This window comes from Phalacrocorax carbo, chromosome 4 (assembly GCF_963921805.1).
Source record: "Phalacrocorax carbo chromosome 4, bPhaCar2.1, whole genome shotgun sequence".
Taxonomy (NCBI): domain Eukaryota; kingdom Metazoa; phylum Chordata; class Aves; order Suliformes; family Phalacrocoracidae; genus Phalacrocorax; species Phalacrocorax carbo.
The window spans coordinates 51472328-51489522 of NC_087516.1; the positions used below are offsets into that span (position 1 = coordinate 51472328).

General features: G+C 39.3%; 1 protein-coding gene across 8 annotated transcripts in view; it reads left to right on the plus strand.

Moving 5' to 3' along the window:
• Positions 1 to 17195, plus strand: part of CCSER1 (coiled-coil serine rich protein 1) — a 733964-nt gene that overhangs the window by 61282 nt on the left and 655487 nt on the right. For 7 of the 8 annotated variants that reach the window (XM_064449956.1, XM_064449958.1, XM_064449955.1 and 4 more), the window contains exons 2-3: positions 8668 to 10026; positions 12617 to 12804. In XM_064449956.1, coding sequence (XP_064306026.1) covers positions 8712 to 10026; positions 12617 to 12804 — 1503 coding nt within the window. In that variant the 5' untranslated portion in view covers positions 8668 to 8711. Of the gene's footprint in view, positions 1 to 8408; positions 8538 to 8667; positions 10027 to 12616; positions 12805 to 17195 lie in introns of those variants that run through there. The other variant, XM_064449957.1, reaches the window with a different exon arrangement.

The following is a 17195-nucleotide window of genomic DNA, read 5'->3' on the forward strand; positions in this document are numbered from 1 at the left end:
GGGTGTATGAATCTTCCGAACTGCATAATTAATTTGTTGGGGTCTTATCAATTTTCATTATAATCCATTAAGGGATTCTGTACTTGGTCAGCTTAAAAAAGGATGTAGACAAAATCCTGATTCCAGTCACTTAAATTGGGAGTCTGTGTACTAGGAGTGATTAGATCATACAGGTCCAAGTGTTGCTTTTGCAAGAATTAAAGAAGAATTACAGATGGGATGACTGAGGCTTAGGGGCATGAAAGGCCAAATGGTTTAAATCAGCATGATTCACGTCAGTGGAGCCCCATGAATTTACAACAGATGAGGATTTGGTCCGTTTTAATGCAGTTAAAGTCACATGGTCAGCCGGTGACAGAGGTAATAAATGACCCCTGCCCTTGTTGTCACTGTGGTTGCCTCATACACAGCAGAAGCAGGCAGCACTTGAGACTGAAAATCAGCCAGACTCGAAAACATGCAGGAAGCTTTAGCATAAAAAATAAATTGCTGATGACACTCAGGTTGTGATTCTGGAAGATAAGAGGAATAGACACGGGAGAGCACAGAACAAAGACTCACAGTTCTGCTGGGAGCATGTAGTGCTGAGACAGTTTTGAAGCAGTTGCGCGAAGAGAGTAAGAGGTATGCGATTATAATACACCGAAAGACAGATTTTAGAAGGAGCACATTAAAGCAGAATGTCTAGAAATGGTAGCAGAATTCAATACTGACTGTGCAAATCAGCCGGATCATGCTTTAGAGACGCTTATGACATCTTGTGAGCCAGCAGAATATTTTAAGGAAGTTGTGGATTTTTGTGGGGGAGCGGGTAGAGATGCTTTGAATGCCTGCAGGAGTTGTAGCCAATATTGGTGCTTTGCTTCATGCTACCAGCAGATTTTATGCAGTGAACAGTGCACCATGGGGTATAGAGCTAGGGCCATGTTATTCCTGGTATTTTCCTCGTGAGAATACTAGCCAGCTTGCGCTGCAGTGATCTGTTCCGCTCAAATTCCAGAGCAAACAGCTGGCAAGAAGTCTCTCCATCTCTAAATGTCCTGGGCTGAGGTAAATGCTAGCTCTGCTGTTTTCCAATGTGCAAATGAGTCAGTGTGCTAGAGGGCATGTTACACCTATTTTCCTGCATGAAATAAAAAGATGATCCTTGATTCTTTCTAGGTTGCTTTTCCTTTTTGTTTAAACTAAGATACAGCTGAAAGTCAAATCACTGTCTGTAAATGAACACATCCCATGTTCATGACTAAATCCCAGTATTTAGTGTGAAGTCCAAACATAATTAGTTTCCTTAAAGCCTTAATTGAACGTGATTTTCTGCTGTCTCTAAGCATCATAAAAATGCTATCATGTGCATCGTGAGTCAGGGTAAGAGGAGGGAAAGATGTGAGGGAATAAGGATGCCATTTGCTTCTCTTGAATTCTACCCAGTCACCAGACTGCCATCACTGTGTCCCTCAAAGATGTCTCAGCATTAGTCAATATCTTCTTGTCCCACTATGGTATAACTTCCATGTGCACTCAGGAACCTGTGTAAGTCCACTTCACTTTTAACAAGTGAATAATTCATCGCTTACAGACACATTTGGGAAATGTAGTCAGGGGAGCGGGTGCCATGACATTTGAATCGCAAAGCAAGCATATACCCTCCCATACTTCTATCTCCAGATTATTATTTATACTTGTAACTGTTTCTAATTAAACTAAAGTATTAAAGTAATGTGAAAACCAGATGTTGTAAGAAATGTATTGTATGCTTCTCCAGAATCCAGATAAGTGACGAGATGAGACACACGGTTTCTCCTCTGTTAAAAATAACCAATACAACACACCAAAACCCAGTCATGTGAATGTGACTGCTGCTTCACTGTGGTATGGTCCTTGCCTTGTTTCTGACCTGTCTGTGTCCGATTGTTGCATAGGTGAAAGTTGGTTATCTTCTTCATACAGTCAACTTTTTGCAGTAGATGGTCCCAGCTCTTACTGAAGAGTAACTGGCTGCTGGCTGTATGTGAAGACTACAGCTAAGATTGGTCTATTCTGTCCTGATATTTTGTATATTATATGGAGGTGCTTTGAGATTAACCTTTGGTGTGATACAGAGGCATTTGAAGTAGGGGATGATTTAAATGTAGGTAGGAGAGAACTGTGGCCTTCAGGTTTCTAGAGACCAATTTCCCTGGTTCTCTCTTAGTAAACTTGCAGTTCACCTGGTACAAGTGGGATGAATTTACATACCCAGGGATAATGAATGCAAGAATGAGTTGCATGTGACCTGTCTCATGCTAACATTAGTCTTCTGGCTAATTTAAAGTCAAAAGAGGATATATAGTTAACTTATCTCCAGTTTTCTTTGAATATTTGTTACACTTCTAATTTCATCCTAGTGCTGGGAAATAGCAGTTACAGGCTTGTGAAACAGCTGTCTTCAAGTTGTATCAGTCAAAGAGCACTCAGAATGGGAGATGAGGTTTTGATGTGTGTGTGGCTTAACATTTACTTATTCAAATCTATCTGCCTGCTTCCTCTCTGATTTCCTGAAAGCATGGAAGCATTTGAAAATAAAGATAGGCCTGGACTGCAGGACACAGGAAACTGAAAGAAATCTCATGTCTTGCCTTAGGATACCTTAGTGCTTGGATTCTGTGTTCTTTTTTCCAGATACATAAAATCTATTTCCAGATATATATATATGTAAGAGCTATTTTGCCTAATCAGTTTTCAGTACAGAGGGGAAAAAGCATGTGAAGTTGTACATGCATGCATGTGTAGACACACATTTTCTCAAGGTCTAGCTCCCTGTGTTGAGTATTTTATTGTTTATAAAGACGTTAAGAAAAATTAAACTCCAAGCAAGTGCAGACATGGTAGTAGATTATAAAATTTTGCACCAAGAATACGGCTGTGGCCACTGTTCCACAAAATACATTCTTGAGCTCTGTACTGCGCTGCAAGGGTTACACACACAAGGAAAGAGAAGGGAAGAGCATTAGTCACAAAAGCAAATGGAGTTGTTAAGTATTAGAAGGAATTTTGCTTGTTTCATTTGCAAAAACAAATTGCTTCAGTATCAACAATCCCACCTTTCTTGGCTGGTACCTTCTATTGTACAGGCATTTGGCTTTGCTAGTATTTTCAGTAAGGCCCTATTCATCCAGTTACATCATCCTTGATAACAACTAAAGCCCTGACTATTTATATGCAGGTGTTTGCTTTTGTTTTAAATGTAAAACCCTATTTTAATTGCTTTTTTAGGCTTTTATGTTGGCTGTGTACAGGATTGCTCACACATAGTGACCTCTGGGAGCTATGTAGATAAAAACAAGGCACAAAGTACTAGAGCCACAAATAATATTGGAATGAATTGGAATAATACTGAAGGCGGTAACGCTTAAATGCTGAGGACGATATAGTGCTGCAATCTGAATGATGGAATTCTAATGATTTGGGTGGGAGCCACAGGCTACGATGTTACCTGTTGGGCTAAAGGACTGCGCCTTACAAGTGCATCAGCTGCGTTAGGACTTCTGTTGACTAACCAACAATTTAAAATATTCATGTGGGTTTTTTGGTATTTGTAGTATCCTGGGGTAAATTTAATTTCTGTGTAAGTCTGGAGACAGCTAGTCTATGGAGGCTCTATCTATCACGTGGCCCTTGCCTCCTGCCCTATGGAAGTGCTGACGTGAGGGATGGGGTGTATTCGCAGGTTGAGATCCATGTGTTAGTCCTGTATGTTTTGCATTATTATATGATTCCTGATTCAAAGCACTAAAGAAAATATATCATCTGCCTTAAACTATGAGTGCAGCCTAAAAACTGTACTGCGAGGAGACGTAGGGAGCAGACGAGTATTAATGTTCTGTGCTGATTTAAGGTTGGGGCCTTTCAACTGTGTCGTGTCATCTCCCAGTTTAGATAATTTGGTTTTGTTCTTTGCATGGAAGTTATTGGTTAATATTTCTAGGACATATATCTTTAAGGAGAACATCTTTAGGAAAGCTTTTCATCTTTAGGAAACACTTCCGTTTAAAAAGTGTTGAGAGGTAGTAGTAGGTTGGTTATTTATAAAGGGAGTGTTTGTACTGGCTGATGCATTACAGTTCTCTGTTGAATAAGCATACATTAGCTTTTGGTATGTACATGTAGTTATGATACTGGTAAAATTCACAGATAATGTCAAGTCCTAAATTTTGCCTCAAAGGTGATGAGAAATGTAAAAGGCACTGGCTGCTGCTTTTACATACTTGCAGTCAGTGGAAAAAGTAGATCAATGGCTCCATCTACTGGAGTTCAAAACCATCAGTGAGAGTTGCTCTTCACTGAATGCACTGCATGGCTCACTTGTGCAAGTATTGGCTTGGCAGAAACTGAAGTAAAAAGTACTGGGTGGTTTTTGGTGGTGGTTTTTTTTTTTTCAGCTGGTGGATTACCGGAGTAGATTTCCCTGGAGACACTGGTGTAATGTTTTGTCAATTTTAGCCGTTTTAACACTTGTGGTGCTTTTTCTGCTGTTACATTCACTGTCTGAAAGCTGAGCAATTTGTTTGTTTTGACAAGGTAGAGTAATATATAAAATACAGGGCTTGTATAATTCTTACCCTGTACATTTATGTATTTTATACTTGTCCAACTGCTGTAGGCAAGATAAAGGCCTAATATTGTATAGCTGGATGGTTCCTGCAAAGATCTCCTGTGTGAAAGAATAAGCCTCAAGTGTAAAAAAAAACTTGGCCTCTGTTTTTTCCTGCAATTAAATACATGACTTTCAGATATTTTTTAGATTAACTTGAATTTTGCAACATCTTGGTGCAGACCAATGTGAAAGGAAACTGTTACCATTTGATTAACTTTAAAAATTACTAATAAGAGGGAAAATGTTTTGTTTGCACTTTGCCTCTTTCTCATTTGCGTTGGTTTCAGCACAGGAGCTCAGAAAATGTGAGCTGTAGTCAAGCTCTTAAGGAAGGGCAGATCCTGAAATAATCCACCATTACTCTGGCTGCAATTAAATGTTTTCAAAACAGTTTTACTTATTTTTCTTCAGTATAACAAACGTTGCCTTGTGTAGTACCAGGTGCAAATGTACATCAAAAATCCATTCCATAAAAAGCAAAATTTGAATGTCTACTGTAGCACTGTAGTTTCAGCAATAACTGTATTTTAGAATTACACAAACGATTTCTTTGTATTACATTTTATTTGGTCAAAATTCAGACCTCAGTACAGAATACTGTGTAGACCATTTTTGGCCGTTCACGTTATGCGATAATTATGCAAAACATTATCGTAAACAAAGAGCCTGATCTAATTGAAAGCCTTCCTAGACTGCCACTTTTCCTTGATCCTTCTTGTTTACTTGACTTCTTGCTACTATTCAAAAAACCCAATAATTTCTTTTAAAATAGAGCTTTGTATTAGGTCCCAGACTGACTGTGTAGGATCAGAATTGTCCAGTTTAAATTTGAAAGAGTTATTTCTAATGGAATAATACCACTGCAAAGGTGTCTTTCTTTTGCTGTGTGTTTTGTTTTTTTTTTTTCCTCTGTTGCAGCTTTTAAGAATGATGCCAGTAGGGATGAGGATGTTAGACATGGAAAATTAGCGGTTCTGTACAGAATATGTAGCTGGAGTGAGATTCACTCTAAGGGTTACTGCTATGAAGTGGTAAGCACAAGTAATGACATTTTATGTGGAGACTGAAAGGAAGCACTTCCCGTTTTGTTCAAAATAAGACATATATGGTAGTTGATAACTCCTCTGCAATAAGTAAAAAAATTAATAAAAGATCTTATTTCATTAGTAGCTGAGGGTATTAATACTTTGAAATACATTTTTTTTTTCCTGTGTTGCAAGTAGAGTTGTCACTTTAACTCAGTGCTAAGCTTTGGCACTTTTACACTGCAAAATGTGTGTATATGTATAAGTATATTAAAAAATAAACTGTGTATGCAAATAATATTCATAATATCAATAAACTATTCACAATATTCAAATTATTCAAAATGTGTACACACATAAGCATTCGTATATGCACATAAACACGCATGTGTACGTGTATGTGTGTGTTTTGAGACATGCCCTCTGATAGCTATTGTAGACCTAGAAAGAACACTAGGTTAGTTCATATTTTATGGGTGGGGATTTCTGCTGCTTAGGCAATAAGAGAAATGTTGACAGTACATTTGTGCTCTTCCTTCAAGAGGCAAGGAAGGAAGAATGACTGAATAAATGCCATTTTGTTACCTGCAGTTAGAGGGAATGTATTATTAAAATTTGCTGCCACCTAGAAAGCAAAGGCTGTGTATATTCACAGGTAAGTTATTAGGAATAATGTCTGTTATTATTTAGACACAGCCTTTGTATTTCCAGCAAAAGTTACAATACATGCTTTTTGCTCAGTTTTTTTTCTGCTTCCTTCTCTCAACTCAGAGAATTTCATAATTATAAACCAGGGTGGTTTGTTCTCCAGTGAACTGACAATTAAGGTGTGGGCAGGAGAGTGAATGATGGGAGCAAATGTTTTGTCTGTGTATAAAATGCCTATAGCGATTTAATGTCTTTTTAAAATATTTTGCTCATCTACTGCAGTTGTAAAACTGCATTCTGAAGTCTTTTTTTCAGCAGTTATGATGTCCCTCTAAAATATAAGGAAGAACCCTGACAATCTCTAAATAATCTTGTTTTGTGTGTGTGCCTATCCATGCATATCAGCATGCCTGCAAGTACTAGAAAACCAAACCCAACCCTATAGGTCTGGAAGTCGTTGAAGAACGAGAGGGGTTTGTAGGGGGAGAGTGGAGAGGGGTGCATGCGGCTTTCCAAAGCACGTTTCAATATGCTGAGTTACGGCCAGGCAAACCAGCTGGTGCAACATAAGCCCCTATGTGATTTCACAGGGCCTCAGCTTCTCAGTGCTGTTGCCTTTGCTTTTGCTCTTACAGTGGTGTAAATGCAAACTGCCTTATGTGTCAGTGAAATGGAACAACCTGTCGTGCATTGGTTCGTTTGGTGGATGTAAAGTTATTCTGATAACCTGTGTGTGTGGGACAGAGCTGATAGTACAGGCAATCAGACTGAATTCAACTTTTTGTTTCAATTGCAGGACCTCGGTATTGTTTAGGTCGGGTTTTAGCTTGTCATCGGAGATCACTAATGATTTCTAGGGATTAGTGACCATTCCCAAGCTGTTTCTCTCATCTTAAACTACGAAATTGCTTATTGATTCCTGGTGCTTGTGAATACTGTGGCTGCTTGGCAGTGCATATTCAGACCAGAGCTGTACTAGCTTTTTTTAAAACAAAACAAAACAATCCCCGAACTTAACAATGCAGGAAGTACGTAGCCAGAAGTAGTCTCTGAACTTACTTGTTACCCTTTTTTTCACAGTAATATAACATATAGGTAGTTTTATTACTCCTTAAATATTCTGTTCCCATTTTTATTTTTATATATGTGTGTACATATGTTCACTGTGTAAATATATACAGTTAGTAGATAATTGTTGTAGCCTCATAATGCATATTAAATTGCTCATGAGGTGAATGAATGTTTTTGCACTTGATGTACAAACATTTTTTATCTAAACACTTGATTTTTATTCCTATATCCTGAACACTTACAGCTCACGAAGTTGTACTCGTGTGTTACACCTACAGCCTCTCTTGTTCTTGTGATTATATATCACATGTTTTTACTGCTCCCTCTGTGGTCCTGTCTTTCAGTGTTAGTTTATTACAACAAGAACAAAAAGGAGGATAGAATGGGTATATATTTCATAAAGATTAATTTTCTTCTTGTGTATCTGCTGTGCTGATCAAAATCAGTTTTTATAGCTTAAATATTTATAAAAAGTTTCATACACAGACACAATATTTTTCACTGATTTCAAAAAACTGCAAGAATAACTAATTATAACCAAGTAGGTTACAAGAGGATTTCAGAGAGGCTTTCAAAAGAAATATTAAAGTTCAAATCCAGAAACATGATCCCATATTTTGACAGTAAATTCCTAGAACCTAGAGTTAGGAAGAATTTTTGGTGGCGCATATTTTAGCGTGACTTCAATGCCAGCACTTGCTCTGCTGTAAGGTGATATGTACAGCATTTATCAGGAGCATATAAAGGCATTAAAAATCCAACTGAAAGTTCAGTGAAGGCTGGAAAATTAATATTCTCTTCTTCCATGAAAAAAATCTGAGTATTTAGGAAAACAAACAAAATAATGTTTTATTCTACTCAGATAATGAAAAATCAAGTCTCTTCTAAGAGAGCTTACAGTTTGTAAGGAGGCTTGTCCCGAGAACTTCAAAAGACAAGGATGTTTGGGTGGTATATCTGTATATCTTTTTGGTATGTAGATTTTATACTGTTACCTGGTGTGATCTGCATTGTATAATATATATAATACTGTATCTCTCATCTGTAGAATGTGTTGAGCCACATCTTTGCTCAGCTGCTGGGTTTTCAGCCGCTGCCTTTTGAACATCACTTTGAAATTCTAAAAATCTTCAGTAATGCATACACAAGAACTCGCAGCTGTACATAAAATTGATGTTGGCATCTCATCTATTTAGGCTGAGTTAAAGCCTGTTCAAGTGGACTTTGAGGCTGAGTAATTTATATTTTCTTTCTTTCTCTCTCCCCCCTCTCCTCCTTCTCTCATCCCAGATAAGTTTATCGGCTGTGAAGAGCCACGGACACTTTGTGCCCTGATGGGGGACTCAGGATCCAGACGATCGACTCTAGTATCTCGGTTGCCAATATTCAGGAGAAGTATTAGCCGGAGACACGACTCCCTTCCTTCCTCACCTTCTTCTGCTAATGCCGTTGGCGTCCACACCTCCTCCCCATCCAGCACTAACTCCAGCTCAGGGAGCACAGGCAAGCGCCGGAGTATTTTCCGCACTCCTTCTATTAGCTTCCATAACAAGAAAGGGAGTGAGCAGAAGCCTGACTCAGCTAGTCAAAACGTTAACATCTCAAATGGTGCCCAGTCCTCTCCCAGCACTTTGCAAAAACTGAGCTTAGAGGAACATATTAAAAGCAGAGGAAGGCATTCCGTTGGCTTTGGCAGCTCGCGTAGCAAGAAGATAACAAGGTCTTTGACAGATGATTTTGAAAAGGGAAAGGAGCCCTCAGCTAATAAGAATGTCTTTATAAATTGCATAAGCTCTGGGAAGAATGAGGGTGATGATTCAGGCTTTGCAGAGGAGCAGAGCCGATACTCAGTCAAACAATCCACGCGAAAACTTCTCCCTAAGTCTTTCTCATCACACTACAAATTTTCCAAACCAGTTCCGGAAAGTCATTCGGTTTCTTCTGTGCAGCAGTCCAGGTGCGTGCTGGAGGTTAAATCGTATGTGGAAAGTGAACCTGTGATTTCAGAGTTCTCTCCTTCCCATTCGGCTGAGACGACAGAGTGCATGGGAAGCTCCTTGCAGTCTCCGCTGCTCTCGGCCGACCTCACGGCTGCCCAGACCCCCTCTGACTTTGTTGCCCTGACAGAGGATTCTGTTTCAGAAGTTGATGCTCTGCCCAGCGGCGGGACTGGGGCACTGCTCGCAGAGGATTTTGGCCACAATGTCTCTACCTCTCAGATCATCTTTAATCCTGCTGCTGCTCCTGCAAGGGAAACAGATATTGTGCAAAGTGCTGGCCATTCTGCTGGTGTATCTCCTGTGAGTCATGCAAGCTCATGTAGTGTTGAATCTAATAACTTATTCAAAACCTCAGCTGCTAATCAAACAAAAGTATTGTTGCAAGCCCATGAACTACATATTAACGATACCAGGCACATAGGAGAAATTAACTCAGCAAATGCACGTTTAGAAACCTTTGCATTACAGTGCAGAGAAGAACCAGTGACACTCTCTCCAAAGGTACAGGGGTTGAGTGGGAACAGAGATGAAAGCACGCCATCCAAGCAGATGAGAGAGACGATTCCTGTAATGGAGTCTAAGATTGTTCCGTGTTCTGAACCTCAGTCCTTTAAAACACAACAGGGTTATGAGACAAACCGTTCTAAAGGTATGTCTTGTGGTCTTTTCATTGTTGGGTTTGGTAGGGTTTTTTGGCCTCCGTTCTTCTGTAAGAATTGTTTGATCATAAAGTGTTTTTGTAGAGTTGCCAGTGCTAGCTAGGAAGTTCAAAAGTTATGAATTGTGCCCTCCTCCCAAAATTGTAGGAATTAAATGAAAAGTAGTGATGTTTTGAGCTCGCATTTTACAATTTGCTAACACCCATCAGTGCTGTTCATAGTTATGCTTTCCTGTGGCAGAAAATGAATTAAAAAAAGTATTGATTCTCACCTCTTGTTGAAAGCTGAAGCCAGGATTATTGAGGCATACCTGTTTTGGACTTGAGCCAGAGAGCTTCATCATTTGAGATGGAAACATGATGAGAGAACTAAACCTTCTTTCAGTATGGTTGTAAAAAAATAATACTATCTTATTGATCTGGGTTTCAAAATTTCCTAACTCTTGCTCTGTTCAACTGATGTTAGAGAGTAGCTTAGAGTGGTTATTTCTGTGGCAGAGTATGAGAGATCCTATTTCTATTTCCATCTGAAATAACACCGTGCAAGTTCTTATGTGATTTATGAAACAGAGGGAGTTATTTACCATCTAAATTTCACACTGGATCGTTAGCTTATGAAGAGGTATTTGGAAATATTAACAGGATGAAGTGGAAAGGCTGTGCCGAGAAATCCCAGTCTATAGAGATACAGATGAATAAAGGTACCAGGCCCTTGAGTGAAGGACACATGTCAGAAGACATCTATCTCTGACAATATATTTTCTCAAACCAACCTAAAGACTGGTGCTTTCTTGCATAATCCTGAGGCTCTATCTGGTGGGCCAAATTTTGTGAGAGTTAACAAGACTGCATTTATGGTGTTTGTATTAGAAGTTGAATGAGTGTAAATTTATGTGAATTCATACCCACCTTTTTGCCTGGATATTTATCTAGGCACGTAGCTTATAAGCAATCCAAAGCAATCGTGCTGTTTGAATTTTTTGTCACTGCAAGGCTTGGTTGGGTATCTTGCACATACATGGCAATATAAAGTTGAAGTAATCCACTAAATTAGAGAAACAAGTTCCTTCTGGTGAAAGCTCAGAACCTTAGCCAATTGCGAGAAAAAAAATATCTCCGTTTGTGTATATTACTGGTCCTGAGCACTCAATTGGTCTTCCTTGCAACATTGGCTCATCTCTGTACAAGCTTGTTCTCATGAATCTGACTTACTGGAGTGTACCACAGAATAGCAAGCGAGCTGCTTGGAGTGATGTTTAGAAATACACAGTGCATTTGAAACTCATGTATTGGCAGCTCTATATTTAATCTGTATTTCTGGAAGGCAGCTAAATGAAGTTGAAACAGTAATAGAGGGATTTTTGTAAATGGGATTCATGTTCACAGAAACACTAGAGCTAATACTGCGCTATATAAAAGTCGATGATTAGTTGTTAAGGTTTTATGGTTCTGTCCAAATGCAATTTTTTTTTCTTGTGTGGTGAAGAGTGTATTTAAAATTAGAAACTGGCCAAGATTACAAAGGAATCATTGCAAAAAGATATCACATCCTGCCATATGAAATGAAACGAATACAGAAAAAGCTTACGTGGCATTCAGTAAGATATGGTTATAAGTAGTTGTATCTATTACAAACAGACTGGCTTGAACATTTGGTTTTGCTCAAACAGCATTTAAAACCAGATGTGAATGCAAAATATTTCTGTGCATTTTCTTTAGTAATATAAATTTTCCCTTCCATAGCTGGTCTCTTAGCAGATATCATTATAGATGGCATTGTGAACATGACGTTAATGTATGAGCAGGTTTGATGTGCCTTATATTTCTTGATATACCTTTATATATTTTTATGTGATACAGATATTTTTGAGAAGCCTTAGGGAAAATGTCTGTTCTCTCACAAAAGGCAAATAAAGATAAGATTTTTCTATGTTATGTTTATTATGCTATTATGCTCTTCTCTTTCCCCATGTCTAAATTTGCCCTGAAACAACTGAAATTATAATCTTTCTCCTCTTTTCTGATGTGTTATTGTTTAACTGGAGTTAGGGACTGGGATTGAGCCTGCAGGCTGTGTGTGGAAGGTGTGGGTGCAGAGCTGAGCTAGGAAGGCCAGACAGAAGCTGAAACCAGTGCGCATCCCTGTGCTATGCAGTGGTAACGAAGCTGTGACCTGGCCCTACAAAACCGAGACTTGCCTCGAGACGCAGGGTAAGGCAGGCTGGATTTTGGCAGCAGGGGACCAGTGATAGTTTCTCTGGTGGATTTTACTGGACAGCGCTTTGGAAGTGTCCTAGAACTAGGGGAGAAAGGAAAGGATGGAGCAAAGGTCCCTCTGGGTTCTGTGAGGAGCCATGGACTGGGCTGCGGTGTACTCAGTGTGCCAGTCATTGGGGACTGAACAGCAGACTGGTGGCCCAGGTGACACTTACCTAGGTAAGCAGGATCTGCTTTCTACAGAACATCTCTTATGCATTTGCCTTTCAGTGATAGAATTGCAAGCAAAGCCATGTTCTCATTAAGAAAATAATTGTAGAGAGTAATTCTCGGTAGTGATTGCTGATTGCTTCTCTATCTGTAGTTGATCTTGCCAATAGCTTCAGTCCATACCGAGAAGGCAGATTTGTTGAGAAACGACTGAGATCCTCTTCAGAAGGTACTGCTGGAGGTAGTCGGCTGATCATAAAACCAAAGGATGGAAATACAGAAGAGCTTAACAGCCTACGGAAGCAGAGAGCAAGCTCATCCTCTTCAAAAATGAACAGCATGGTGAGTTTTATTCCCATATGCCTACGTTTTTGTTTTTCTGTGATTGGTGTAATTATAGTGAGAAGCAGCAACTTTACAAGTAATGGATGGTAATAAAGAGCTGAGGCAGAAGCTGTCTTAGGCTTCCAAAATGTGATACAGGCTCAGCTACAGATACTAAAAGTATTTTTTGCATGGTGCGACACTGAAAAGGTTTGCATGCCTTCTGTGAAGAGATTCTTGTTGTCATGCTTTGCTGAGTTGCCTGAGAGAGAAATACTGGGAGAGGGAACTGCAGCAAGATTCAATATGACTGTTTCTGAGGTTAAATACAGCGGGCTAGTCTGTGGCAACATTTTATTGTTACTGCGTTAGTTGTTTCAGACTCATGTCTGGTATGAGTGCGATGAGATTCAGACCAGAAGTTGAATAGAGAGGAAGTTGTCTGTGAGGAGGCTTATTTGAAAGCTCTGAGTGGTCCCTTTTGAAACTGGTGACAAGTTTGAACGCTCTCACTCTGACCACAAGGTAAAGAAGAGAGGAAAGGATCTCTTCTGAGAACCCTTGAGGGTCCCAAGGACTGGAAAAGCTAAGACAGATCAGACAACTGCAGGAGAGTACTTTTGAAACATCTTCTAGTGAAACAGTAGTAGAAGGAACTGACTGACAAGTCTGTGTTTTCCTGTAGCCAGTGAGAATAAACATTTTAAGAGGAGTGTAATTTATACTTACACATATGCTCTTCAGTGAGGGAAATAAAGAAGATGCTAAGATTGAATATCTACAGCAATGGTGTCCACTCTTTAGCTTAGGAATCAATAAAACAAGTTTTACCGCCATTATTAGTTTGAAATACTTTTTTCAGCTAGCATGTTGAATAAAGGAGGATATATCTTGTACGCATCTGAAAATGGCTTTCCATAGAAAGTGAAAAGCTTCAAGTTCCTTACCCCTGCCTAGAGTGGCTGAACGGAAGGGGCTTTTCCTTTTCATGTTTATGTAATAGCCATTATGTTAAAATGATGCATGACCAAACACATTCCTGAGAGACTCAGATGTGAACACAACTGCCTTTTGTAAGAGAGAATTTTTGCAGTTTTTCAGAGATGTGAAACCGATTGGTGCAAACTGATGTTAGATTTCCATTTACATGTGCTTCTGGTGTAGTTTTATAGGCTAATACAAAACCTCAACAATTCATGCATCACTTAGACAACTTTTATGTCTGTGTGGTGCTTTGGCTGCCACTAAACATAACACCTTCTCTCTCACCCGAGAAGCCAAGGAAGGCTAAAATTGGCTTCCTCTGTGAGATTTGGCCATACTAGTTCCTAGTTGATCAGTTAAGAATAGGTCCCTAGGGAAGGATCTGATTTGGTGTGAAATCTCCTTACGGAAGCTGTGGTGGTAAATTGGGGTTTGGGGGTTTCTCAAGAGGATGTGAAACCTGTCTTTTGTCTTGGTCAATCTCACCCATGTGCCTGAATGTATCATCCAAACGTTCCTTTGTGGCTGGGTTCACAAATGTTCCTTTGTGGAGAAAGTTGCATCAGTACTAAGCACACTCTCACTATCTATGGCTGATGGACAGCAAATTTTCCAGTGTACCAGTGTCCCGAAGCAGCGCTCGCTAGAAGCACTTGACTGAAATGGAGTTACTTGATGTTGTTTACTGAAACGCTTGCCTGCATGCTCACTTTGTGTAACCAGGGGAGATTGGATTACCTATACTTCAATGACAGGATTATTCTCTTCTTAGCAGTCTCAGATTGTGCAGATTTATCAGTATTCACTGATTAATTTTATACTTCCTGAGAGGGCAGGAGGCAAATTAATTTTAGGAAGGAGAAGATTTTCTAGATCTGCCTTTCTTGTTTATAGGTTGTTGCCAAATTATCAGATGTAGTACAGTAACACAAAATTTACTTCAACAGAGAAACCTTGATTTTTAAAAGAATTTTCTTTTAAAACACTGGATTATTACACACAGAGATACAGCACAGAAATAAAGAGGTAGACTTGCTAAATAGCAGAAGAAACCTTTGCACTATTGAAGTGTAAAGTTGTACCATGTTTCTATGCTTCGTGGAATTCACATCCAAATACCAGTGAATAACATCTTATTTTTCAAAGCCAGAAAGAACACGAGGACATGTAAAGATACCGTTTCATATAGGCGTACAGAGCATTACGCAGATGTAGTTCTTGCCCTAAAAAGCTGGTTAACCTTGTCTCAAGCCTGTAAACCTTACTTGGATTTTTAGACCCAAGCTATTAGGCAGATCTTTGCATTCATTTAAATACTAGGCTAGACTGATGCCGTAGCACCTAATTCTGTTTAGGTCTGTATTAATGAAGGGACTGGGACGGTGACAGCACTGTAACAACAGGAAGTAAGCGAAGTGTGTGCAGTGGGTAGGTGGTGATTTGCGTCTCTTCTTTGTGTGTTGTGTATGAAATCCACATTTCTGTCACTTCCGTTAGAGATATTGTCCACAAATGCACAAGTGTTTGCTCATGCTTATTTGTACTGTAGTCATAGACCAAGAACTTTTATGTCAAGGTTACTGTGCATGAAGGTAAAGTTATTCCTGCTTTCCACCCAATGCATATGGATATCTCTTCATATGTTAAGAAGGATGCTAGATGAAAACTTCTTTAGTAAAAAGTGAAGTCTAAAAAGAAGTAAAACAAACCCGAAACTAATACCACCACCTTCTCTTCCCCTCCCCCCCGCCCACCCCCCCCAACACCAGAAAGCAAAAGAATAAGCAGAGTTCCCTGGAAGGAAAAGGAATTACAAATGGAAGAAATTGTTTGTAACAACACATAACAGGCCCTTTCAAAGTAGTTGTCACAAGCAATTGATGTTTAACACCACAGTAGCAGGTTGTTACCAGTGAATGATCCTCATGAAGAATAAATACTAGGTAAAGAATTGGAGTTGCTAAACAACGTATTATTAAAAATCTGAACCTAACTTTCTTGTGTGCCTAGAAGAACATTAGTCAGTCTTCTGTGGCTATGTTTATTCATTTTTAGTTTTGGAAGGAAATGAACCACAGGAGTTTAAGGGATGGCAAGTCCATGGGGGATTGCTGAGGCCTCCCTGACAAGGGCAGCATTGCTGGTCAGTTTTCCTCTGCACCCCGAGTGAGTAGTAGTAGCTCTGGGTGACAGTCTTCTGGCATAATCCAGATGTGTTATGCTGAAGAAGCTATATAGTGTGAAAGATACTTTCTCCTCGCAATCTGAAGAAAGTCCTCTAAGACCCTGTTTTCTTCTGTTTCCTTGTTGGCAGGCAGTGAGGGCTTCTGCTGAGTGGCTGGTGGGAGTGAGGAGCCAGAAAATCCTAGATTTTCACAGGAGATGAGGAGAAAAGATTAGCATCTGAGAAACTGTTCACATTCCTAAACAACTTGCTCAGCAGAGTATTCTTGCACGATTGGCAGTGCTCTTTTTGAAGGTGTTGCGTTGGATAGGTAGATTTCCTAAATACAGAGAATATGTATCAAACCTACAAAGATGGTCACCACCTCCCTCAGGAGTGGCATTAACTCACTTGTGAGATGCTGACAGTAATGTATAATCTGGAGAAGAGCAATGCTGCTTATAAATGAGAAGTAGGAAAAGAAATTTTTTCAAAATAACTCTGAAAGCATGGCAGTTTTGTAGGAATGTAATTAATGAACTGAAACAGACACTTGAGATTAACTGCTTAGGTTACTAAATGTGTGTGTTTTGTCAGAATAGTTTCAAAGCTGTTGTTTTTGCAGTGACCGATTTCTGCCACGAGATGCCACCGTTTCACTAAAAATGTTTTTAGTATTACATAGTTACACAAAAAGTGAAAACTGCAGTTTAGGAAACGTTTTTGAAACAGTTTTTTGATGAGCCTGTACAGTATAGTAGACCTTTTCCAAATGAACGTGGTTGATACTGATGCAATTTAAAGAAATTAGTATTGCTATAGAAACTCTGGTTATTCAAATGTTCCAGCATAAGTTACAACTTTAAATATTTAGACATACTATATAGACTAGTGAACTATGTCTCAGAAGATAGATGGTGGCTATGGCTGACCTCCCTGTTCTCCAGCTAGGTGGTTCTTCTTTTCCAATGTGTGAGAGGCAAAAAGAAAGAAAAATGCAAAGCAGCATGGTAAAAAACCTGAATGAAATATGCAGCCCTGCAAGACCAATGAAAAGAACATGAACCTGGGTAGTTGAAATGTAGGAGAGAATTTAGAATAACCACACTGGGAAAGAAAAAAGGATCAGACCTCTAAAGCACTCGATAAGTTCTTTAAGAGGCTTAGGAGACAGAACAGCAGGAAAAAAGAGTTGTTGTGCTACAGTACTTAGAATTAACAGTAGAAATTGAGGTGTGTGAGAGCAACAAAAATTTTCATT